Below are 26,801 nucleotides of genomic sequence, written 5' to 3' on the forward strand. Positions count from 1 at the left end.
TCGTAGAGGAGGCCGCTTAGCACAGCGCTGGGACTTGGAGCAACCACTGGGGCTCCGGGCAGCTGCTCAGAGGAGGAGCTGTGCGGTGAGCTGTTTGGACTCAGAGTGACTGCTCCTGAACACCAGGGGGCTGCGTGGAGGAGGCGGAGGAGTGCGGTGGGTCACTTGGACTCAGAGTGACTGCCCAGGGCTACGGGCAGTTGGCGGGAGGAGGAGGCATGCAGTGAGTTGCTTGGTCTCCTACCAACTGCACAGGAACACCTGGTGGCTGCCCGGAGGAAGAGGCATGTGGCAGGTCGCTGGGACTCAGAGCGACTATACGGGGCTCCAGGTGGCTGCTCAGAGGAGCAGCTGCACACCAGGCAATTAGGTGCAGAGCAGGGTCCCAGGACCTAGGAGGCTTCTTGGTGGAAGAGCCGCACAGAGACAAGCTGAGAGGCGGAGCAAAGGTTCCAGGACTGCAGGCAGATTCTCTGAGGAGAGGCAGCCTAAGGAGACTTGTCTGCAAAGGGTGAGGCTCCCAGGCCCAGGAGGTAGGTCTGGGCCCCTGGGAACATTGCAGAAGAAGGCAGCCCAGCCCAGAAGGTAGTTGTGGATTGAGGGGAACCTCTAGGAGGTGAGCTGATCAGCGAGACCTCCCCACCGGGTGAGTCTTCCCTGCTGGGTGAGGTTTTCCCACAAGGACGGTAAAACCAGAGACACAGGCCCAAACAGGCCTTGCCTCAGCCCGCAGCCTAGTTCCCCTTTGGATGACCATTGGTCAACAAGTGGAGGCACCTCGGCCCACTAGCAGGGAATATACCCCACCTGAAGGCCACCACCCCTACAGAGGCAGCTTCCTTGTGGAGCACTGCACTATCAACTTCCTCCAAGACTTCAGGCTACTGAAGGCTAAGAGGGGATATATAGAAATCTTCAGGGACATTATAAGTCAATAGAGAAAATCTGCAATATCTCAGCAGTCCACTGATACCTGAAAAATATGAGAAAACAAGGGAAGAAAATGACCGAAACAAATCTAGATGTTACATCAATAAAACCCAATGACAGCATGGCAGAAGAAATGACAGAAAGGGAGTTCATAATGTACATAATTAAAATGATCAGGGAAGCAAACGATGAGATGAAAGAGCAAATGCAGGCATTGAATGATCGCACCAATCGACAGTTAAAAGAGCAAATACAGGAAGAAAAAGATCATTTCAATAAAGAGTTAGAGATATTGAAAAAAAAACAAACAGAAATCCTTGAAATGAAGGAAACAATAAACCAAATTAAGAACTCCATAGAAAGCATAACCAATAGGATAGAACAGCTGGAAGACAGAACCTCAGATATTGAGGACAAAATATTTAACCTTGGAAACAAAGTTGAACAAACAGAGAAGATGGTAAGAAATCATGAACAGAATCTCCAAAAACTATGGGATATCATGAAGAGGCCAAATTTAAGAATTATTGGGATTGAGGAAGGCTTAGAGAAACAAACCAAAGGAATGAACAATCTATTCAATGAAATAATATCAGAAAATTTCCCAAATCTGAAGAATGAAATGGAAAACCAAGTTCAAGAGGCTTACAGGACTCCAAATACACAAAATTACAACAGACCCACACCAAGGCACATTATAATGAAAATACCTAACATACAAAATAAAGACAGAATTTTAAAGGCTGTGAAAGAAAAGAACCAAATTACTTTCAGGGGGAAACCAATACGATATCAGCAGATTTTTCAATCCAGACCCTAAAAGCTAGAAGGGCCTGGAACAACATTTTTCAAGCCCTGAAAGAAAATGGATGCCAACCAAGACTCTTATACCCAGCAAAACTTACCTTCAAATTTGACGATGAAATAAAATCCTTCCATGATAAACAAAAGCTAAAAGAATTTACAAAAAGAAAGCCAGCATTACAGAACATTCTCAGCAAAATGTTCCATGAGGAAGAGATGAAAAACAAAGAAGCAAATCAGCAAAGGGAGGAATTATCCTAAAGGAATTGTCAAATAAAGGAGGAACCAAGTTGTGTCAAAAAAATAAATAAATAAAATTTTAAAAATGAACCAAATGACTGGGAATACAAATCATATCTCAATAATAACCCTGAATGTTAATGGCCTGAATTCATCAATCAAAAGACATAGACTGGCAGATTGGATTAAAAAGAAAGATCCAACAATATGTTGCCTGCAAGAGACTCATCTCATAGAAAAAGATACCCATAGACTAAAGGTGAAAGGATGGGGAAAAACATACCATGCACATGGACTAAGCAAAAAAGCTGGAATATCTATCCTCCTTTCAGATAATGTGGACTTCAAGCCAAAGTTAGTCAGAAGGGATAAAGAAGGTCATTTCATACTGCTTAAGGGAAGCATAAATCAGCAAGATATAACAATCATAAACATCTATGCCCCAAACAGTGGCTCATGCATATATGTCAAACAAATCCTCAATTTCAGAACCCAAATAGACCATAACACAATAATACTAGGTGATTTTAACACGCCTCTCTCACCACTGGACAGATCTTCCAAACAAAAATTGAACAAAGAAACCATAGATCTCAATAACACAATCAATAATTTAGACTTAACAGACATTTATAGAATATACCATCCAACCAAGAGTGAATACACTTTCTTCTCAGCAGCACATGGATCCTTCTCTAAAATAGACCATATATTGTGTCACAAAGCTAATGTTAGCAAATACAAGAAGATAGAGACACTACCTTGTATTCTATCAGATCATAATGGTTTGAAGTTAGAAATAAATGAAAGAGTAAAAAACAGAAACTACTCCAACACCTGCAGATTAAACAATATGCTATTATATGATGAATGGATAACAGAAGATATTAGGAAGGAAATTTAAAAATTCTTAGAGGTAAATGAGAACAAAGAAACATCATATACAAATCTCTGGGACACTATGAAAGCAGTACTTAGAGGAAAATTTATTTCATGGAGCGCATTTAATAAAAGAAGTAAAACTCAACAAATAAACGACCTAACACTACAGCTCAAAGCTCTAGAAAAAGAAGAACAGACCAACACCAAAAGGAGTAGAAGACAGGAAATAGTTAAACTCAGAGCTGAAATCAATGAAATTGAAACAAAAGAAACAATACAAAAAATTGACAAAATAAATAGTTGGTTCTTCGAAAAAATAAACAAAATTGATAAACCTTTAGCCACACTAACAAAGAGAAGATGAGAGAAAACCCAAATCACTAAAATTCGGAATGAACAAGGTAATATCACAACAGACAGGATTGAAATACAAAACATAATTAGAAACTATTTTGAAAATCTATACTCCAACAAAATAGAAAATTTCAAAGACATCAACAGGTTTCTAGAGACATATGAATTGCCTAAACTGAATGAGGAGGACATACACTATTTAAGTAGACCAACTTCAAGTACTGAAATAGAAGAAGTCATCAAAAGCCTACCAACAAAGAAAAGTCCGGGACCAGATGGGTTCTCAGCCGAGTTCTACAAAACCTTTAAAGAAGAGCTCATTCCAATACTCCTCGAAGTATTCCATGAAATAGAAGAGGAGGGAACCCTCCCAAACTCATTCTATGAAGCCAATATTACCCTGATACCTAAACCAGACAGAGACACATCAAGGAAAGAAATTTTCAGACCAATATCCTTAATGAACATCGACGCAAAAATTCTCAACAAGATTTTAGCAAATCACATACAAAAACATATTAAAAAGATAGTGTACCATGATCAAGTGGGTTTCATCCCAGGGATGCAAGGTTGGTTCAACATCAGGAAATCAATAAATGTAATTCACCATATCAATAGACTTAAAGTCAAGAATCACATGATTATTTCAATAGATGCAGAAAAAGCATTTGATAAAATACAGCACCCCTTCATGCTCAAAACACTAGAAAAATTAGGGATTGTGGGAACATTCCGTAACATTGTAAAGGCCATTTATGCTAAGCCCATGGCTAATATCATTCTAAATGGTGAAAAACTGAAAGCATTCCCCCTAAAAACTGAAACAAGGCAGGGATGCCCTCTTTCACCACTTCTATTCAACATTGTCCTTAAAACTCTAGCCAGAGCAATTAGACAGACCAAAGAAATTAAAGGGATACGAATAGGAAAAGAAGAACTCAAACTATCCCTATTTGCTGATGATATGATTATATACTTAGAGGAACCAGGAAATTCCACCAGAAAACTTTTAGAACTCATAGGTGAATTCAGTAAAGTAGCGGGATATAAGATCAATGCACATAAATCTAATGCATTTTTATACATAAGTGATGAATCTTTGGAAAGAATAATTAGGAAAACTACCCCATTCACAATAGCCTCGAAAAAAATAAAATACTTGGAAATCAATCTCACAAAAGAGGTGAAAGACCTCTACAATGAGAACTACAGAACACTAAAGAAAGAAATTAAAGAAAACCTTAGAAGATGGAAAGATCTCCCATGTTCTTGGATAGGAAGAATTAATATTGTCAAAATGGCCATACTACCAAAAGTGCTATACAGATTCAATGCAATTCCAATTAAAATCCCAATGATGTACCTTACAGAAATAGAGCAAGCAATCATGAAATTCATCTGGAAGAATAAGAAACCCAGAATAGCTAAAGCAATCCTTAGCAGAAAGAGAGAAGCAGGGGATATCGCAATACCAGATCTTCAACTCTACTACAAAGCAATAGTAACAAAAACGGCATGGTATTGGTACCAAAATAGACAGGTAGATCAATGGTACAGAATAGAGGACACGGACACAAACCTAAATAAATACAATTTTCTCATACTAGACAAAGGTGCCAAAAATATGCAATGGAGAAAAGATAGCCTCTTCAACAAATGGTGCTGGGAGAATTGGAAATCCATATGCAACAGAATGAAACTATACCCATATCTCTCACCATGCATGAAACTAAACTCAAAATGTATTAAGGACCTTGGAATCAGATCAGAGACCCTGCATCTTATAGAAGAAAAAGTAGGTCCAGATCTTCAACATGTCGGCTTAGGCCCAGACTTCCTCAACAGGACTCCCATAGCACAAGAAATAAAAGCAAGAATCAATAACTGGGATAGATTCAAACTAAATAGCTTTCTCTCAGCAAAGGAAACTATCAGCAATGCGAAGAGAGAGCCTACAGAGTGGGAGAAAATCTTTGCCACTCATACTTCAGATAGAGCACTAATTTCCAGAATATATAAAGAACTCAAAAAACTCTACACCAAGAATGCAAATAATCCAGTCGACAAACGGGCTAAGGAAATGAACAGACACTTCACAGAAGAAGATCTACAAGCAATCAACAAACATATGGAAAAATGTTCAACATCTCTAGTAATAAGAGAAATGCAAATCAAAACCACCCTAAGATTCCATCTCACCCCAATTAGAATGGCGATTATCAAGAATACAAGCAACAACAGGTGTTGGCGAGGATGTGGGGAGAAAGGTACATTCATACATCGCTGGTGGGGCTGCAAATTAGTGCAGCCACTCTGGAAAGCAGTGTGGAGATTCCTTAGAAAACTTGGAATGGAACCACCATTTGACCCAGCTATCCCACGCCTTGGCCTATACCCAAAGGACTTAAAATCAGCATACTACAGAGATACAGCCACATCAATGTTCATAGCTGCTCAATTCACAATAGCCAGATTGTGGAACCAACCTAGATGCCCTTCAATTGATGAATGGATAAAGAAACTGTGGTATATATATACAATGGAATATTACTCCACCATAAAGAATGATAAAATTATGGCATTTGCAGGCAAATGGATGAAATTGGAGAATATCATGCTAAGTGAGATAAGGCAATCTCAAAAAACTAAAGGACAAATGATATCGCTAATAAGTGGATGATGACACATAATGGGGGGTGAGAGGGGTTAGTGTTAGGGTTAGAGTTAGGGTTAGGGAGGGGGGCAAGAATGGAGGAAGGAAGCTCTGTATAGAGGGAAAAGAGGGGTGGGAGGGGTGGGGGGAAGGGAAAAAATAACAGAATGAATCAAACAACATTACTCTATGTAAATTTATGATTACACAAATGGTGTGCCTTTATGCCATGGACAGAGAAACAACATGTATCCCATTTGTTTACAATTAAAAAGAAAACTAAAAATGAAAAAAAAAAAGAATATAAAAAGAGCTGGAGTGTAGCTCAGTGGTGGAGCACCCCTGGGATCAACACTCAGTACCACAATATAATAATAATAGTATTAGTTGTTACGGGAGCAACTTAAGAACAGACCGATCATCACTGAAAAGTCCAAATTTGAGAGTTTTATTAAGCCAGTTGGCTGACTGTCTCACACAATGCCCAAAAAATGGCTATTGGGAGAACAGCCCTGACCATAGGGTTGTATGTATGTTTTTTTGTACCAAAAATCACATCAATCATAAGTGTTTGTTGCTATGATTCAAAATTACACATTAACATCATGAGATCATCAACAGAGGGGGAAGTGGATCAGAATGACCCTTACCTAGGTACAAACTAAAGAATGGTACTAACATCCACACAATCACCATTCACATGGTACATTGTTAGGAGCAATAGGAATCAAAAGAGAGCAATTCTTTACCACATAGGAGTTGCCATTGAATATTACTAAACATGTCACACCAAGTAACTGATGATGGGCACAGAGGTGGGGTGTTCCCATGGAGAAGCTTATTTCCTACATAACATGGAGTCTCAGAGCAAAATGGAGTCTGTTTAGTCATTTCCCTTAGAGTCTGGCCTATAACATTCTCATGGAGTCAGATCTGTCAACCCATCACATAGTGAGGAGGAAGAGGAGGAGGAGGAGGAGGAGGAGAGGAAGGAAGGAAGGAAGAAGGAGGAGGAAGAAGAGAGGAGGGATGGAGGAGGAGGAGGAAAGAAGGGTCAGAGATGAAGCAGAATGCAGTGAGAGAGGATTATAGGGGGACTGGGAGTAGACTAGAGGACAGAGGGACAGAGGGGACTCCAGGAGACGGAGGTGGAGAGACGACTCCCCAAGAGGCTCAGGTCTGCAGCCCTTCCTGAGGCAGAGAGAGGAGGACCACCAGCAGAGGGGCAGCAGGCAGCGACAGGTCAACTGAGGGGTGAGGACAGATGGTTTCCAGTTGGGGGACAAACAGGAAGAAGAAGAGAAGCAGTGTCCAGGGGAGAGACATGGACCAGGTAAAAATTCATCATGTTTTCAAACAAATGGGTCATCCCAAAGCTGAGGGATCACTGGTCACCTGTGACTGGTCACAAGGAAGAAGCAGGCAAGCTGGGGGAGGGGCGGCAATGGCCTGGGTGGTGACATCGGCCATCAGTCCAGTGTGATGGCAGCAAGCAGAAGGGCCGCCACGTGTGAGAGGGAGGAGGCAGCAGGGTGTGTGACTCTTGTGACCCTGGGCAGGGACGTGAAGAGGGGACGAGGACTGCGCCATGCTGTCTGGAAGCCCGGGCGCTCTTGGAGTGAAAGGGCAGCAGCAGAGCACCCTTGTGAGGCCTGGGGTGTTCCAGTGTAAAGGAGCTGAGCGCAGGGACCCTGGGGACAGGTGGGAGCCACTGCTGCAGTGGGGGCTGAGGCTGGATCAAACCCAGGCAAGGCTGGAGAGTGGACGGGTGACCTGGGACAGCCGCCAACGGCTGGGGGTGAACTGCTTGGAGACAGCCCTGAGAAGATGAGGTGTGTTGTGATGAGACCTGGTCAGCTGGACAGACCCTGGGGAAGAAGCCCAGCGACTTTGATGACTGTCCAGCAACTTCTGGGTCAGAGAATGTGCGACTGTTTTAATGGATGGCAACGGTGAATGTGGTGGTGTCCTGCAGAGGGTGGAACACAGATGGGTGTCACTGGGGACAGAGGTGCTGGCCAAGGAGTGGGCAACTGGGGGAGGCTGGCAGGTGGTCTGGGGAGTCGGCAATGGAGACCCCTCATAAGAGAGGCCAGAGGGACCTGAGTCTCCTCAGACGTAGACTCGGTTGGGAAACCTGCAGCTTCTGGGGCAACTTGAACCCTCTCCTCTTATCCCAGAAAGAGGAATGGAGGGTGGCGCAATGGCACAGGGTGTGTGTGTGTGTGTGTGTGTGTGTGTGTGTGTGTGTGTGTGTGAGAGAGAGAGAGAGAGAGAGAGAGAGAGAGAGAGAGAGAGGGTCGGGGGGAGAGAGAGAGATGTGCAAGAGTATAGGTCCCTTGAAGGCGGGGAAAAAAATAAAAGGGATGGTCACAGGGCGAGATTCACTTACTCAAGTTCTCTGTCCTAGTTGTTTTTGAGTCTCCGTCAAGGTCACAGGACACACTAAGCACCAGGCACAAGCAGCTCAGACCCAGCCTTGTGGCACTACAATCCCCTGGGAGGACCTGAGACATGAGAAGCCAGGACAGGGTGGGTTTAAAAGCAGGAAGTGGGGTCTGGACAGGGACAGGACAGAGCTACAGACCACAGCCCAGGAACGTCCACTAGGCTTCTCCCAACAGAAACTTACTCTCTGACTTACTACAGAATAAATATGTGAAAAACAATTTCAGGCAAGAACCATTTGTAGAAATAAATAACCTAGAAAACCTGATTGATTGCCATGTCATCCTTAGAGAAAAGGAAGACAGGTCCCAGAATGCCCCATTCCCTTCCTCAAGAACCTAGCCAAGTAAGGGACAGGAGAGCAGACCTGAGCCAGCATGCCCAGATAACGTTATCTCCAGGGACAGTGACTTTCTCTCACACGTGCTGGGGATCCCGGCAAGTTCCTTGGGATGCTGGTCATACAAAGGGACAAAGCAAGCTAAGAGAGTGGAGTCACTGCTTCCGTAGCCTGAGCTATGCACCCCTCTCCCGAGGTCCCTGGTTCAGAACAGAGCACTGGGCTCAGCCAGCTGACCACCACGGGACAAAGGGCTGTGAAGGACAGAGGCACTGCTGTCTGGCAAAGCACCGTGAGAAGCAGGTGCTGTTCCTCCAGCTTGTCACCGTGACTAGCCTTCCCCATAGTGTTTCCTAGCTCACACTCTTCAGTAACCCTGTGTCTCCTGCGCCACCCCTGGGTGACTCTGGTCTCTCAACAACCTGCAATTGTCCATTGGAAAACCTAGAACAATTACCAAATCACTTCTCACATATTTGCTCCCTAAAGGTAATTTTGATTCAATTTTTCTTCCTTGGACTAATTAATATTCCTCTGTAAGGCATGGTTAGTTTGTTTGTTTGTTTGTTTTTAGTACTGAGGATTGAACCCAGGGGCGCTTAACCACTGAGCCACATCCCAGTCCTTTTTTTTATTTTATTTAGAGACAGGGTCTCACCTTGCTAAGTTGCTGAGGCTGGCTTTGAACTCACGATGCTCCTGCCTCAGCCTCCCAAGCAGCTGGGATTACAGGTATGTGCCATTGTGCCCGACTCCAGGTTTCTCCTTGTCTCTGTTTCTTTTTATTATCACAAAGGGCTCAAGACTGTTGTTCATTCCCTGTGTTATACAGCACTCTTAAGACTTTTTGGAAGTCCCATTGTCCCTAATGCACACAGTGGGATCCCTTGCATGCTGGCCTTTAAATCTTCTTAAAAGGTCCAAGGAGTGTTAGAGAACAGCGCTACTCTTGTATCAAGATTGTCCATAGTCATGGGGTACCTCTGCCTCCCTAGGCTGGAATCAGCCATGTCGGCAGGGAGCTTCATTCCCCGCTTGTGGGAAATGACCTTTAGAAACAGGTCTCATGCCGGCACCTCCAGTTCCCATCGGTGACCCATTTCTAACTTCATTCTCCCACCAGAAAAGCCACAGTTGCTCCCCAACATTAATTGCCGAGTCCTACATGCAAAACAATCATACCATATGAAGATCTGAACTCTCAGCATTACCTGTGAAAATGCAAGGTGGTACGAGGCCAGATAAGAAGGCTGATGACATCCAATTAAAAGAAGAAGAAATGGGAAAGACACAAAAATGGCGGAAGGAGGAGGTGGGGCCTGGAGACACATCCAAGCAGGGTGAAGGCTGAGCTCTGCAGTTCCCAAGTCCCCCAGAGGCTGTCCTCACACTCCCAGGCCGCCCACTCCCCCAGCCTCCAAGCCTGAGGTCTGGCTCCCGGGTTTGAATGGCATCTTGGCTTTGCCCCACAGCCCTGTCCCAGGTGGCCAACTCCTCATCCACCCCTCGCTTCCTGATCTTCTCTTCAGCTCAGTTCTGAAGAAAGCCACCAACCCTTCCAACCCTTCGTGGGAGAGAAGTTCTGGGGAGGACAGCCTGAGATGGGCCCAAATCCTCCACCCCAGCCTTGAAACCAGCCTCCTGGCCTCTCCTGTCCATCATAATCCTGCCCTTCCCTCTGTGCCCAGGACTGTGGGGCAGGCTTAGAGAGTGCACTCTTTAAATCATGATAAACAGATCATATTCTCTTTAATAATTTTGTTTTCACAACAATTTTATATCACCCAGGCTGGGGTCTCCCCAGACAGGGCTCAGATTAAAACCCCCTCCTACCCTGACTCTTGCAGTCAGCAGGACCTGCCGGTGTCCTGGGTGTGGCTGTTCCCAGGGGCCTGGGCTGCCACAGCCTTTGGTTCAACTTTCCTGATGCTGCCAGGCTGCACCTTCCAGCAGAGATGACCCAGGGAGCCCGAGGAGCCCATCCTCCTCTGAGGGGGACCACCACAGGCTACAGACTGTACACTCTGATCTTTCTCTACTCTTTTACTAAGTCAGCTTCTATTAGTTTCCAGAACCCATAATCCTGGTTCATTTTGGACTAATTCCAAGGAATCTCCCTTGGAGACAAGTTATTCTCACTGCCTGTGAGTCCTAATACCCTCTCCATGCTGTGACATTGACTGGTGGGACACCTGGTGAGACCAGTCTAGGCCTGGGAAGGGCAGAGGCAGACAGGAAGGGCTCTTGGTGGGTTGGGATCAGCAGTTGCAGGCTGGAGAGAATCAGGGTGAAAGGATCTAAGGAGAGTGTGTCGGGGGTGACACACATCAGTCGGGGTTGACACACGTCAGCCGTGGCTCCGGAGAGCTGGGAAAAGCCGAGTAAAGTCCCATAGTGTTTTCAATATTCCCTCCTCACTCCACCTGTTAGTGTGACTCAGCACGGGTGCCTCCCCTGGAGCTGGAGACCCCTCCAGTCCACTCTCAAGCAGCCCCAACCCCGCCCCTCCACACCCTGTCCCCACTTTGTTCTCCCTCAACCCTCCACATGCCCCATGCCCACCAGGAAGCCCACCCCAATTCTGAGCACTGGCTCAGAAATGAAGCCTCACCCTGCATGTGGGGCAGCTTCCCCGACCCATCCCACCGTGCCACCAGATTCATGCCAAGAAAGTAGAGCCAGTGATGGAGAGGTGACTTTTATTCCACAAATCCAGGAGATCCTGGATGTTCTTGGTGAACTGTGCACCTTGAGGGGGACAGTGGATGCCTCAGGATGATGGAGAGAAGAAGGGGGTTCATGGCACCATTTATGACCCATCAACCGCCCAAGCTCCTGGTGACAGTACATGAGTTGTGCAGACAGAATAAAGTGCTGGAGAGGAAGAGACCCAGGTACTGAAATATGTCAGAGGAGGGTCCTCAGGGCTCCTGAGAACCGCCTGCTTGGTATGGGGTTGGTGGCCCTGGGAACTGCTCGGCCACAAGACCCTCGTGGACCAGACCCAACCCAGGGCAGAGGCAGGGTGGCTGTTATCGGTGCTGAGTCTCATGCCCACTCCCCGTCCCAGCTCTCAGGGCCCAGTCCCTCTCTCCAGGTCCATCCAGGAGGCAGCATCCAGGAGTGATCTCGGGCCTGATGTTCCATCAGATGACACTGAACAGAGACAGAGACAGGCAGTGAGCAGGAGAGACAGCCAGAGACAGAGGGGCCAGCAGAACATGGGCAGGGGTGGAGAGAGCTCGAGAGGAGGACAGAGATGGGGAGATAAGGCAGAAAGAAGGAAACACATGGGAGGAAAAGGGACAGGTGGATGGAGAGGCAGGTGGCAGGCGGGAAGGGGATGCTCCACCAGGGACAGAAGAGGCAGCCAGATCCCTGGCTTCCCTGCATCCCCAATCCCCAGGAGGGGCAGCATGGCACCTGTGACAAAGCTTGTCTCCTGCAAGCAGGGGCGAGGAGCAAGTGTCCACCATCAGCTTCACCACGAGGGGCTCCTGCAAGCCGAGTGGCCAGCGGGGACAGCACTGCTCGAAGCAGACCCTGTAGCTGCAGTTCCCACACTGCCGGGTCTCACCCAGGGGCACCAGGGCATCCTGGAGGCAGCAGTGCCACAGGGGATGGTAGAACTGGTCCCCACATCGCGTGTGTGGGTGGCACAGCATCAGGCTGGCTCCTGTGGGGGACGGGAGACAGAGCCGCTGGGCCAGGCGGCAGGGGCAGCTGGGTCCGAGCCCAGGGTCCCAGCCCAGGGTCCCATGGGAACCACACTCCCCCTAAGTGTCCTGGTCCCTCCTGGGCTCACCTGAGGCTCCAAGTGAGCAGAGCAGCATGAGGAGGCAGAGAACGGCCAAGGCAGCTGTGGAGAGAAGGGGTGAGGACGTCAGGGAGGCCACCTGGGTGTCTTTGGGGAGAGGCCCTGGGGGTGGGGGTCTGAGGTGTTGTCTGTCCTGACTGAGGCTCTGGGAGGCCTGCAGCAGCCCAGGTGGCACCCAGTTGCCCTCTGTTCCAGGTCTCGTGTGGCAGGGGAGGTGGGCAGGACCCATGCTAGACATGGGTTACAGTCTCAGGAACACAGGGGCATGCTGGGGAGGAGGCTGGAGCTGGAGGCCCAGAGGGGATCAGGCCATGAGGTGCTGGGGTGACACCAGAGAGGGCTGGTTCGATGGTGGGTGTTAGGATGGGAGGGGGCTGAGTGTGTGAGGGAAGAGGGGCTGGTGCTGAGTGCCCAGATGGGCCAGGGTCTCCCCTGGGGAGGGGATGGGCTGATCTGAGGTGGGGATGGAGGCTCGCTGCATGGAGTCCTGTGGGAGCAGCAGGGCCCAGGTTGGGGAGACTTAGGGTGGGCTAGTTTGGGTGAGTGGGATTGGAGATGGGCTCTGGTGGGAAGGGGCTCCGTGCTCCTTACCCAAGATGCAGCCTCGGGGAGTCATGGCTCAGGTTGATAGCTGTGGAGTCGAAGGGTGATCAGTAGGTCTCAGCAGATCCTTATATCTCCCAGGATAAGCTGGTGACATCACTTAAGCCCCTGCCTTCTTCCATCAACCTGCAGAGACATGTTGGGCCCTGGAGCAAGAGCAGGTGTCAGAAAGACATGTGTCACAGCAGATTTGACACCAGAGCCTGGAGTGCCAGGGGAGGACCCAGGCTGCCCCTCTGCCTCTCCCCTGAATGCCCTCCTCTCACGCCACACCAAGACCTCATTGGCAAGCAGGAGGGTGCAGGGTACTCCCTGAAGTCCCCTCGCCCTCACACTGAGACAGGCAAGCAGACTTTCCACAGGATTGTCAAGTGTTCACATTTCCCCACTGACTTTCTGCACATTGCTAGCCCCTGACACGCTCCCTCCCCACCCGCCCCCTCTCTTTTTAACCAAGAATTATTGAACCCAGGGGTGCTTAACCCCTGAGTTGCTTAAGGCCTTGCTAAGTTGCTGAGGCTGGCTTTGAACTTGTGATCCTCCTGCCTCAGCCTCTAGAGCAGCTGGGATTCCAGGCATGTGCCACTGTGCCCAGCTGGTTCTCATATTCTGTTCCAGACATTTTCTGGGGCCTTGGAATAGGACATGTGCTAGGGAGGGCTTGTTGTCCATACCAAAAAGAGGGGGAGTCTGAACCTGTGTTGGCACCCAGGTGACAGACAGGAGTGCTTTCCCCAGAGCAGGGCTAAGGCTGGCATCTCTGAGGAGGCAGGAATTCCATATGCTCCTTTTGCTCTAAGTCCCATCTCGACAGAGCACAGAGGTCTCACAGGCTGGATGGTGGGACAGCAGCAGGGCCAGTCCAGGGTTCTGTGAACACCGAAAGTCTCTGACTCTGCCATCACATTGGGGCCAGGCAGCCCTGGGTTCAAATTCTGTCCCTGCCTCTTACCAAGTTGTCAAAATCTTTTGGACACAATGCTGTCCCACCAGCAGACCCTCCAAGTCCCCAGTCCTGTTCTGCCCACTCTGAGGTGTCAATGTCCAGGGTCTGTCTTCTGCATGGATGTCCAGCTCTGTGAAGCCGAACCAGGGCCATCTTGGTGGAAGCCAGTCCTCAGGTGTTGGAACTCTACCCACGGTTAATAAAGACTCTGGATTGCTAAAGTCAGTGCAAAATCCTGACCTCTAAAGGCCATTTGTTTAATTCTCCTGTTTCACTCCCTAGATCCAGTCAAGACCCCCCACTGCCCACATCCCACTGCTGGTCAGTGACACAGGCTGGTCTAGGACCCAGGTCTTCTGAGCTACATTCCAGGGGTTCCAAACACCACTGTCCCAGCTTCCTTGGGAAGGACAGGCAGAGCCTTATCACAGACACCCCTGGGTAGGATCCAGGTCAGAGGTTCCCCGGGCTCCTGGGAGGAGGGGCTGGCAGAGCTGGGCTCCTGGAATGTGAAGCCCAGGGGGAGGTGGGCACTTCCTGCTCTCAGAGGCTTCCCCAGGGCTTGCCCTTTTCCACAGGACTAGACAGATGAGTCTGTCCTGGCAGGCTTGGGCTGTTATTTCCATCTGGCCTCGGGGAGCTCCTCCTAGGAACTGTCAGGAATGTGGGGAGAACGCCAGGTGTGTAGAAGGAGGGGCAGGTGCTTCCCAGAGCACAGAGGCCCCTCCTCTGCTGGCTGAGCAGGAGGAGGCTGTCAGTCCTGTGCTCCGACCACATCACCAGGACTTCAGGGACGGACTCTGCTCCCTACAAAGGGGCTTCTGTTGACCAAAGTCTGATGATCAGGCCTGACTCCTGCCCTGCTTGGGTCCCCCGTGTAATACAGTGAACTAAGAGCCTGGATATCAGAGGCGGGGGCTGGGGGGCCTCAGGAAAGAGCTGCTGAGCTGTGTCCCAGGATCCCAGTGCCACTTCTGCATCTCCTATGGCCCCTCAGCAACTCAGAGTTATTTCCTGGCAAGAGATGCTGCAGAAGCTCCTACCGACCTCACAGCTGTGCTGCCCAGAGCTTCAGATGCATCCAGAACCCCAGCAGTGAGGAAGGGTTGTCTGAGGCTCCCAGCTCCTGCAGATGGGAAGGCCCTGAGGGGGTGGGATGGGTGCCTGGCATCTGCCCACTGAGGCCTGCACACCCTCCATGGCTCCCAGCCATGAACCGGAACAAATCAGCCAGTACCAGGGATGTGGACAGTTCCTTCTGCTCTTTTTCCTTCCCTGCGCACATGTGTGTGAAGTAAAATACATCTAACAAAATTTGCCTCTTCACAGTGTAGGATTCAGGGCTATTTCACAGTGATGTGGAACCATCTCCACTATCTAGTACAGAACATCTTTATCAATGCAAGAGAAAACCCCCATACGAGTCAGGAACTCACTGCTCCGTTCCCCTTCCTCCCAGACCCTAGAAAACATTAATCTGTTTTCTGCCTCATCTCGATTTATTTACCTATTCTGCCTATTTCTTATAATTAAAATGATATAAGATGCAGTGCATCATGTCTGGTTTCTTTCAATGAGCCTGATGTTTCCTTCTTGTTGTCACGTGTATGTGTCCTTCATTCCTTCCCAGAACAAATAACATTTCCTTATATGGATATACCACATTCTGTTTGTGCATTCGTCAATTAGTGGACATGTGAGATATTTCCGCCTTTTGGCTCTTTTGAATGATGCAACTATGAATATTTGCCTGAACACTTATTTTAGGTTCTTTTGGGTATTTACTAGAATAGAAGTGCTTATTCACATAACGATTCCGTGTGGCCTGTTGAGGGTCACACAAACTGTTTTCAACAATGGCTGCACAACTTACATTGGCACCAACAAAGCATGTGGGTACCAATTTTTCCACATCCTTGCTAACACTTTATTTTTCCCATTTTCAAATTATCACCCTCTGAGTGTGATGTGGTTATTCCTCCTGGTTTTGATTGCATTTCCCTAATGGTGATGACTTTGGGCATCTTGTCGCATTTGAGCATTTGGGTAGCTATCTTCTTGAGAAGTGTCAATTCACAGCCTTTGTTGATTCTTGAATAGTGTGAAGTTCTTCAGGCATTCTCTATAGTGAGTTCCAGATTATTATTAGATAAATGATTTGCAGTATATTCTGTGGGTTGTCTTTTCACTTCGTTGATAGTGTCCTTTGATAAAGTCCAATTTACTTAGTTACTTCTTTTGACTTTCTTCTTTAGGTGTCCTATCTAAGAAGTCACTGCCAAATCCAAGACTGTGAAGAGTTATCTTCTCAGACTCTCATAGTTGTAACTGAACTTTTAGGTCTTTCATACACTTTGAGTTAGTATTTTTGTTTTTGTTTTCAATATGGTGTGAGTTAAGATCCAAATTCAGTCTTTCGCCAAAGGATATCCATTTGTCCCAGCCCATTATTTTGAGGACTATGCTTTCCACATTGAGTTATTTTGGCAACCTAATAAAAATAAAATTGGGCCATAGATGTGTGGATTTATTCCTATGCTCTCAATACTATCCAGTTAAACTACAGATCTATTATTTTGCCTTTATCGCGCTGTTTTGGTTACTGTAGTACAATTGTTAAGTTTTGAAACTGGGAAGTGTGGGTCCTCCAATTTTGTTCTTCTTTTTCAGAAATATTGTTATCTATCTAGGGTCCTTGAAATTCATATGAATTTGAGAATCAGCTTTTACATTTCTTGAAAAGAAAAAAAAAAGATTGTTGTGCTCTTCCTAGGAATTGCATTGGACCTGGACCTGTAGGTGGTTTTGGAGGCGGTGACCATCTCAGCAATATAGTGTCTTCCAATGCATGAACATGAACTGCTCTTCTATTTATGGAGGTTTTTCTTCTTCAGTTTCTTCCAGCAGTGTTTTCTGGTTTTCCGTGCACAATTCTCGCATCTCCCTGTAAAACTTGTCCTTGAGAATTTTATTCTCTTTGGTGCTGTCATAAATGGAATATATTGTAATGCCTTTTTTAATGACTCATTGTGAGTGTCTAGAACTGATTTTGTTTTTCAGTGTTGGCGTTGGAACTCAGAGCCTTGAATATGCTAGGCAATATTCTGCCCCTGAGCTGCACACCACACAGTGTGTTGATCCTATACCCTGTAATATGAGTGAATTTATTTATTACCTCTAACATTTTTGAAGATGGATGGCTCAGGTTTTTCTATAGGTAGGATTATGTCATCCATGGGAAGAGTTTGTTTTACTTCTTCCTTTCCAACTGGATGCCATCCAATCTAGTGCCATTGTTTTTCATGCCTAATTACTCTGGCTACAACCACTAACATATTATCGAGTGAAGTGCCCACAGCCCACATCTTGTCTTATTATCAACCTGAGGGCAAAGCCTTCACCATGTGGATACAATGCCCTCTATTCCACATTTGTTGAATGGTTTTTGTTTTGGTGTGTGTGTGACCATGGATGGGTTTTGCTATATTGGAATTAATGGAGATGATTGTAAGATTTTTCCCCCTTCTCTGTATTATGTGATTCATTACATCAATTGATCTTCATAGGCTAGAACAACCTTGCATTTCTGATACAGATCTCCCTGGTCTTATTGAGAAATCTATCCAATATGCTGATATTTCATTGAGCATTTTCCATCTATGTTTAGGAAAGCTTTTGATCCACACTTTTCTCATATCTTTATCTGGCTTCAGTGTCAGACCACTGTGGTCTAATAAAATGAGATAGAAATTGTTCCTTCCACTTCTTTTTTTTAAGGAAAAGTCTGTGGAGGATTGATGTTAATTATTCTTTAAATATTTGATGGAATTCACTTGTGAAACCATCTGATCCTGAAATTTTCTTTGTTGGGAAGTTACTGATTAATAAATCAACTCTTTGCTGGTCATAGGTCTATTGAGATTTTCTGTTTCTTCTTGGGTTGGTTTTGGTAGTTGGCGAGTTTCCAGGAAACTGGGTATTGCATCTCCATTATTCTCATTTGTTGCAAGTTCACATGTTCTAATCCTATTTTCTGGATTTATTAATTTGAGTTCTTTTCTATTTTCCCATCTGTCAATTCAGACACTCGTCAAGTATTAATTTTCTCTGTTGTTTTTCAATTCTATACTTTATTTATCTCCACTCTAAATTATGCTCTTCCTTTTGCTAGCTTTGTGTTTCCTTTATCCTCCTATGTGAGGACCTAAGAGAACAAACTTAGGCAAACTTAGGGTAATGATTTGAGACCTCTTCTTTTTTTTTTTTTTTAATAGTTTTTAGTTGTTGATGGGTTTTCAGTTTTATTTATATATTTATTTATATGTGATACTGAGAATCAAATCCAGGGCCTCACACATGCCAGGCAAGCGCTCTACCACTGAGCCACACCCCAGCCCCCATACCTCTTCTTTACAATGCTGCGTTTATACCTGTAAGTTCCCTTTTGAGTTCTGCTTCCCCAGCATTCCATAAGTTCTGGCATGCTGTGCTTTCCTTCCGTCTCTTTTCACATTACTGAATAATTTTTTTTTTCTTGGACACATTGACTGTCTAAAAGGGTGTTGTTCCTTTTCCACAACATTTCAATATTCTAGTTTTCATAACATTGTCGAGTTCCGGTTTCTTTCTATGGTGTTCAGAGAAAATATTTGGTGTGGCTAATGTATTTATGGTTATAGAAAGTTGGTGTGTTGGCTAACATATGGCCAAACTGAAAAGACCCCATGTGTCTTAGGGATGATGTGTGTTCTGATGTTTCGGTTGACTGGAGCGATCTGCGTATTCCCAGTATATCAAATTTTTATATTGTAGTTCAAATGAAATCATCTATTTCCTTATTGATCTTATTCTATCCATTATATAATGGGGGCATTTAAGTCTCTAACTATTAGGAAAGTGACCTTGGGGATGTGGACGGGACACTTTCTGGAGGGAGATGAGGGCAGGAAGAGAATAGGGTAGTAGTGAGGTTGAGGCCTCCTTGGAGGGACTTGGCCTGGGTTGTGACTGTGGTTGAAGGGGGTTTATCCCTCTGACCCTGGAGGCTGCACTGGGGATTTATGTTAGTGAGGGTCCCTTGGAATTTTGGAAGGTTCCCTTAACCCTAGAGATGAGCTGGTAATGTCAAAGAATCTGCATCTCTCCTCTCTGGCCTACAAAGGAATCTCACCACTGGCTCATTGGAGGGGCCAAACTGCCCACTCAATCAAGTGAGCATCCCATTAGTTTCCTCGGGGCCTTCCAAAGTCCCTCCACAGGGCCTCCTGCCCTGAGAGGTTTCAGACCTGACAGTCACAGGTCTGCAGTCAGAGGTCTGATAAGACCTAGAGACCAGTTAGTTCAACAGGTGACTTTTGGGAGGTCCACCAGGGCTGGAGCTCAACACCAGATCCCGGAGTCCATCGGTCGAAACTGTTAACTTTAACCCAGCCAACGACAGAAAAGGAGGCCTCACACCCCATCTGGGTGTTGGTTCCTCTGCACCAGATAACCAGGGAGCAACTGCTCCACTAGAGTTTCAGGGAGGACAAGACAGGCCATCCCTCGAGCATGTTATCACTCAGGTCATGCCACTGGCACCCTTGGTTGGAGTCACCACCCTACTGAATGACCAACCTCAGTGCCAGGAGGTTGTAGGGACTGGAGCCTTTGGTGAAAAGAAACAGACACCAGGGTCTAATGACCCCTGGGTTTCTGGACTTGGAGCCTCACAGAGGCAGCAGAAGCTTTTAACGCGGTTGGGGCTGGTTGAATCCACGAGGCTGACCCACCACTGAGGTCATATGCCGCCCGGAAATATCCCTCCCACCCTGAGTCCACGGCACCCCAGACACTGCAATGGGGTCAGCCCAGCAGAGCAGCAGCATCTAAGAAGTGAGGGGAAGGGAGAGCAGGCAGGGGGCATGAGAAGGTTCCCAGTTACCCACAGACAGCAGGGTGCCTGCTGCCTGGAGAATCGGCCACACCACAGCAGAATGAGGACCGCCATTCCAGAATGTGGGCTCTGATGCCTCTGTTGGTTCACACGTGGTCCAGCAACACCAAGGCCTGGAGGGGCAGAACGGGTGATAACAACTGTCCATCTAAAAACAGGGGGCGATGGACGTGGTCGCCCACACTTATAATCCCAGCAGCTCGAGAGACTGAGGCAGGAGGGTTGCGTGTTCACATCCGGCCTCAGCAACTTAATGAGGTCCTAAGCAACTCAGTGAGACCCTGTCTCTAAATAAAATACAAAAAAGGGCTGAGGATGTGGCTCAGAGGTTGAGTACCCCTGGGTTCAATCTCCAGCACCAAAAAACTTGGACATTAATAGAAACAGGAGCAGCATCACAGCACAGAAGGCTGCAGGGCCCAGTGGGCGAGTCATATGCAGAATGATGGAGAACTGGAGCTGTTGCTTGCAGGTCAAGTCCAGAGAGGGCAGAGGGCTGGGGAGAGGAGGGGATTTGGAGGGGGTGTCAGTGCCCAGTCACTTTATGAGCCTCAGTGAGCCACAGACTTTATCCTCAGTGCACCGGGAATCACTGACCTGTCCTCGACTGGGGACAGAAGTGATCATATTTGTGTTCGTGGAGAATTCCTGTGCCCTTCTGCTGGGAAAAGGGTGGACAGGAGGCTGAAGCTGGAGGCTGGACACCTCGAGGAGGCAGCTGGAGCAGAAACAGTCCTGCAGTTACCGGAGTCTGGAAGGAAGGCCTGCACTCCATCCTCCCCTTTCTCTGCTCCTCTGGCTGCCCCTCCCCTCCCACTACTGGACAGAGCAGTGGGCTCATCCTGACCCTCATTCTGGTTGTACAGCCAATGAGTTTGTGATTGTGGGATTTTTTAAAGTTAATAGGAATGATTAGATAACAGAAGAGTGGAGAGCACAGAAGCTTATCAGAAGCTATTGTAAGGTTAATCTCTCCTGTGGATTATGCGGAAGCCGCTGGAGAGTGTAATAATATCACCTTTTCCTGAGTCACAGTGAAGGATTTAGAAAACAGTAGAAAGGACAAGTTCCCAGGAGGACCTCTCTTCCTGCCAGCTGGGCTGGCCCACCAGGCCTCCCACAAACAGGTCCACACAACCTCACTCCCAGATGCTTCCTGGAACCTAGGCTGGCTGCCAAGGGACAGAGTGAGGTCAGATGTAAGAACCAGACAGCTTAAGAAAGAAGCATCCCTGCTGGGACAGAGTTGGGGTTGGCATCCCTGAGGAGGGAGGAGCCCCGGGCCAACCCTCCATAGCTCATAGGGAACCATAGCTCAGCCAGGTCCCTCAGGGCTGCTGAGTGAGGGCCAGGGTGGGAAGGTGGAGAGAGACAGCGAGGCTCAGAGGCTGGGACGGTGGTAAGACCACAGGGACAGTCCAGGGCTCTGTGGACACTGAGAATCCCTGACTTGGCTGTCATGAGGCTTTGGTGTCAGGCTGGTTTGGGTTGGAATCTTTTCTCCATGTTTTCTCCAAGGGTGAAATAAACCCTGTCTAGATGTTTGTCTCAGCCTCTTTGAAGCTGTGCCTCTGTCCTGTTGGCTGCCTGTCTGGGCACACCCCATGCAGCCTCTCTTGGAGGCAGAGGAAGTTCAAACCCTTCCAATCCCAGTATACAGCAGCAACACGCCTCCAACACCATGTCCTACTCATAACCCAGGAAAACCACCTGCCCAGCTACCCCACCTGCTTCCCGCTGGACCCAGGCCAGGGCCCTCTCCTTGGGGCCGGCCTGCTTCCCAGGTGAGTAAAAAGACTCACTTCCCATCCACCAGTCCTGTGTTATTTCTCCTGGGATCCATCACAATTTCTGCAACAGAAAGCCATATCAAAATTCCCAAAGAAGCTGCTTCCGCATCTCCCTCCCACAGCGCTGAGTCTGGTTTGTCTCTGTCTGGGGTCAAATCTGCCACCTCTGCTGGATCCAGGGTCTCGAAGGCAGGAACCTGGGCTGCAGCATTCAAGGTCATGTCTTTAGTTGTTGGGGACCCTGTCTCTCACCAGGGCCTGAGTGTTATCATCAGGGTGTCCATTTGGGGTCCAGGTTCTTGGTGTCCTGTACAAAGAATTGAGAAAGACTCACACCAGTAACAAGTAAAGTGCAGGTTTATTGAAGGTGAGGGTGGAAGTAGAACTCTTAGAACAGAGCAGGCCAAGCAAGAGAGAAGGTCAGGACCCCATGCCTGGAAATTAGCCTCTTACATTCTGAGCCGTGAGGAGTCTCTTCTCAACACGGAGCTGATTGAAGACCTTAGCCCACCTGGTTAGAATATGTCCAATTTCCCCCATGGGTTACTTTAGAAAGCCTCCTTGGAGTGCTGCCCACTGAGCCCCCTGGGTCATTCTTAAATACAGAACCTATAGCAGGAGTTGTCATGGCAATGAAAGTTATCCTTATTTATCCTTCTTATACCCTGCCTCTGCCTTCTTGGCATCCCTGAACTCCTATCTCACCTGAAGATGCTCATGGTCTCACGAGAACTCAGCTGCATGGGCTGCATTTTCTCACCCTGGGTCCCTGTATGCAGGAAATCCCACTGCAAGTCACACACACAGACGAGACTGGACCAGGCAGCCCAGGTCCATCCGCCCTGGGCCCCGTCCCTCCAGAAAGGAGAAGCAGGCCCTGCTCACAGGGAGGCGCCCCTGCACCAGTCCCGGGGACCCTCTCCCACATCTCCCAGGAGGTGCTGGGAGATCTGTGCTGCTGGAAAGCAAGCGAGCACCGAGGACAGGTGCTTCCTCCTGACGGGGCTTCCCCTCTGCGCCAAGCGCAGAGAGGCTGAAGGCTCCACCTGTGGCATCAGGGAGGAATTTCCATCTGACCCCAGGGAGCCTCTCCCAGCTGACAGGCAGGAATGCGGTGGAATTTCAGGCTTTCAGGAAGAACTTCAGGCATGAAGGGCATCACAGAGGCAGCCCCGGGGCTCCTCCTCCAGATGTGATTGGGCGGGGCCCAGAGCTCTGCTCCACCTGTGCCCTGCAAGCTTCCAGGCCGCTGCCTGTTCTCCGCACCAGGGCTTTAGTGCCAAGAGCTGGATCAGTGACAAGTAGGTTCCTCCCGCTTGAAATGCTGCACAGCAGCGGCAAGAGCTGGAACAAAAAGCCACTTCTCAGACTAAGGTCAGTAGAAGGAGCTCGGGCGTGTTGGGCTGTGGGGAGGTGGCCTGCTCTCCAGCAGGGCCACATGCCCTGTCTCCATGCTGGGACCCCCAGAGATGGCCCATAACAACTGGAATGCTTCGACTTTATTTCATTAAAAATACAAAGGGAAGCCAGGCGCGGTGGCACACACCTGTAATCCCAGCGACTCAGGAGGCTGAGGCAGAAGGGTCGTGAGTTCAAAGCCAGCCTCAGCACTGGCAAGGTTCTAAGCAACTCAGGGAGACCTGTCTCTAAATAAAAAACAAAATAGGGCTGGGGATGTGGCTCAGTGGTTGAGTGCCCCTGAGTTCAATCCGTGGTACCAAAAAATAAATAAAAAATAAAAATGGAACCAGAATACACAATATGGCAGTAACCAAAATGCCAGTCTTTCCTCCATGGGGAGAGGACAGGGCATTTCCCTGCCAGCCCACTTGCCCCTGCTCTTCAGGCTCCCGACTCTTGAAGACCCTGACTACACTCATGAGGCTCTGGGGTCAGGCAGTCCTGAGTTCAAATCCTGTCCCTTCTCTTTTCAAGATGACCAAAAAGCTTTGGCCCACACACTGTCTAATCCCACCGCCAGTCCTTCTGAGTCCCTTCCCCTGTCCTGCCCATTCTGGGGGTCACTGGCTGACTGTCTTCTTCACAGGAGCCCAGCTCTGTGACAGGACCAAGCCATCTTTCCCGGGTGCTCAGGTGTTGGGACTCTGCCTCTGATAGGGGACAGACAGATGAGGATGGTGGGGACATGAGGTGAAGGGAAAACTTCCACAAAATGAGCTCACTCTGCTGACCCCACATGCTTTCTTTTCCAAGAAGCAACGTACCCGCAGCCCTGCGAAAGAGGGCAGGCTAGTCACATCCCTCGGCAAACTCCCTGGGATCTGCGGGAGAAACACAGGTGCCAAACAATGTGACAAGAGGAACCCAAGTCACACGGAAGGGGGGGCCTTTTGTGACTCTTTTCACAGACCCGATCCCAAAACTCAGGGAGATAAGGATAATTCCTCCTAACCATAAAAGCTGTAGGAATTTATGGTTAATAGTCCAATTAGAACCTGTCAGTGTAAGGAACCCCACAAAAACCACGAAGGACACGAGAAATCACATAAGATAGTTTATTAAGCAAACAGAGTGTCTCCCTGCAGGGTAAGAGAGAAAATGAGGGGAAAAGAAAGGGAAAAGAAAGGGCACGCACTAGAGAGAGTGAAAAAGCAAGGAGGAGAAAGTAAGCAAGTGTGTAGGAGAGAAAAGCAAGAGAAAAGATGGCAGGGTGGCTACCGTGAAGCAGTTGAATTCTGCTGGGCTCACAGGGGACCAATAATGGAGAAGGATACTTGCAAGCTGACTGATGAACCAATAGCTAGCTAGGATGTTCACAGATTGACAAGTGGTTGGGAGGCGGGGAAATGGCTGCAACGGAAAGGGCGGGGAGAGCAGCTTTGTACATTATAGTCAGCATGGGCCAAAGTGACCTAGAGTTGTCACGGCAGTGGAGACTTGAAAGTCTGATGTCATCTTGCTGTCAGTCAAAAGTCAAGAAGTGGACCTGGGTGGGACTTTATGGGAACTTCTCTGGGATCCCCAGTGAAACTCCATCCTCTCCCTTGAAAGTGTCCCCTTACCCTTCCCCCATCCCTTCTATAAACTCAAGCCTGTTACCTGAGTGACATCTGAAATCTTTCTGACTTGATCACAGGGACCGGGATTGGAAGGGGGCGTTCATGCTGCCTCATTACCTGGAGGGCCCCAGTCTGTGACACCTCTACCCCTGGTTTACAAGGTCCTGGGTTTCCAAACAGTTTATTTGTTTAACTCTCTCACCCCATTCCTGAATCCAAGCAAGACCCTGGCCAATACTCCACTTAGGTCAGTGATGCAGTCTGGACTAGGCCCCAGGTCTCCTGAACCACAGCCCAGGAGCTCCAGGCACCCTGGCCCAGCCCCCTGGGGAGGGCAGGCAGGCCCTGCTGGCAGACACCCCGGGATGAGATCCAGGCTGGGGGTTCCCACAGCAGCTGGGAGCGGCTGGCAGTGTCTCTTGCGCCGCTGGCCTTTTTCCACAGGAATAGATAGATGAGTCTCCCTCCTGGTAGTCTGGGGGTGTTATTTCCTTCTTGGCCTTAAGGAGCTCCTCCCAGGGACAGGCAGGAATGTGGAGAGAATGTCAGGTATGTAGAAGGAGGGGTGGGGGCTCCCCACACCAGAGGCGCCTATTTTCAGGCTGACAAGGAGACTGTGTCCCTCATTTTTTCCAAACGCGTCAAAGTAAGGGGGCGGACCCTTACTTTCTGGAAAGGGACTTTGGTGATCAAAGACAGGCCACATTCCTGGCCTGGTTAAACCTCTTCGTGGAGCAGAACGTGGGGTGGGAGGGCCTCCCCGCCTAGGAGGGCTGGAGGGACAGAGGAAGCCAAAGCCTGATGAGGGCATGAGGAGAAATAAGAGCCTGTGAAATGTGATCCAGCGGCCCAAACACAGCACTGTCAGCCTTCCGCACGCACTTCACATCCACATGATACATGGCTTAAATACACTGAGGTGCCCTGCTTGATGGGGTCATTGTTCCTGGAGTCCTGGGACCAAGGCCTCAGCTCTGGGGTTCCCAACTGCCCGGGCTCAGCCACGCGTCCCAATATGCCAATTAAAGAGAAGGCATGTGAAAGGCGGGAAAGGAGCTGGAATCAGTGGCCACCGTGGGAAGAACCAAACAGGCATCCAGAGACCAAGGTCTGTCTTCAAGGGCCTGGCAGACACCTGGAGGTTCCATAGCAGAGGAGAACAAAGGAGAGGGTTGGGGTTTGCATGGCAGGGCTGAGGGTGCATAACCGGCACAGTCAGTCATTGTGGTCAGGCCACATTGTGGTCCGTCCATCTCAGGACTGGCCCTGTGATGCGCTGGGAACATCATCATCACCAGGGGAGCGTCAACTCCCATGGCGAGATGATCACTGCTGGGGTATGGGCTGTAATGTACAAAGCTGCTCCCCCTGACCTTTCCGTTGCAGCCATTTTCCCTGCCTCTCAATCACTTGTCAATCTGTGAACATCCTCGCTAGCAATTGGTTCATCAGTCAGCTTGCAAGTATCCTTCTCCGATATTGGTCCCCTGTTAGCCCAGCGGAATTCAATTGCTTTACTGTAGCTACCCTGCCATCTTTTCTCATCCTTCTGTCTCTCCTCCTCACTTTCTCTATCCTCCTGGCTTTCACGCTCTCTCTAGCGTGCGCCCTTTCTCATTCTCTTTCTTTTCCTCTCATTTTCCCTCTTGCCCTGCAGAGAGACATTCTGTTTGCTTAATAAACTCCCTTATGTGATATCTCGTGTCTGGTGTGGTTTCCGTGGGATTCCTTACGTTGGTGTGGCGACTCGGGATGGGATCGTCCCCTGTCTCTTAAGTGAGTGGAACCCCATCTGAGCCCCAGTGCCCCCCAGACACAGTCCCACCTTCCATTCTGCCTGGACGCTCTGCTCTGCATTCATCACTGGACTTGGTTGGTGAGTCCTCTAGGCCAGTTCCCCTAGGCCAATTTATCCAGGACCCTCGAGGCTGCTGAAGGGTGGTGGTACCCCCAGCCACAACTTTTATAGTTACGGCTGGCCCCTATAGTCAGTCTTATCTGCCGGGTGGATTCCTGATTTTATGGTGGAGATTCTCTCT

General features: G+C 48.4%; 1 protein-coding gene across 1 annotated transcript; it reads right to left on the minus strand.

Moving 5' to 3' along the window:
* Positions 1-11,727: 11,727 nt before the first annotated feature.
* On the minus strand, positions 11,728-13,190 carry IGFL1 (IGF like family member 1). Its single transcript, XM_079117331.1, has 4 exons — positions 13,060-13,190; positions 12,457-12,510; positions 12,075-12,327; positions 11,728-11,807 (listed from the first exon to the last, which is right to left on the minus strand). The coding sequence occupies exons 1-4, from the start codon at positions 13,082-13,084 to the stop codon at positions 11,798-11,800; spliced, it is 342 nt and encodes a 113-aa protein (XP_078973457.1). The 5' UTR covers positions 13,085-13,190; the 3' UTR covers positions 11,728-11,797.
* Between the last annotated feature and the right edge of the window lie 13,611 nt (positions 13,191-26,801).

The sequence above is a fragment of the Sciurus vulgaris genome (assembly GCF_902686455.1).
Source record: "Sciurus vulgaris genome assembly, chromosome: 17".
Taxonomy (NCBI): domain Eukaryota; kingdom Metazoa; phylum Chordata; class Mammalia; order Rodentia; family Sciuridae; genus Sciurus; species Sciurus vulgaris.

Coding starts and splice junctions, on each gene's coding strand:
- IGFL1 (XM_079117331.1), bottom strand. CDS start 13,084: ATGACTCCCCGAGGCTGCATCTTGG. Junction 12,511..13,059: donor TCCCCGAGGCTGCATCTTGG/GTAAGGAGCACG, acceptor TTCTCTCCACAG/CTGCCTTGGCCGTTCTCTGC. Junction 12,328..12,456: donor CTGCTCACTTGGAGCCTCAG/GTGAGCCCAGGA, acceptor CGTCCCCCACAG/GAGCCAGCCTGATGCTGTGC.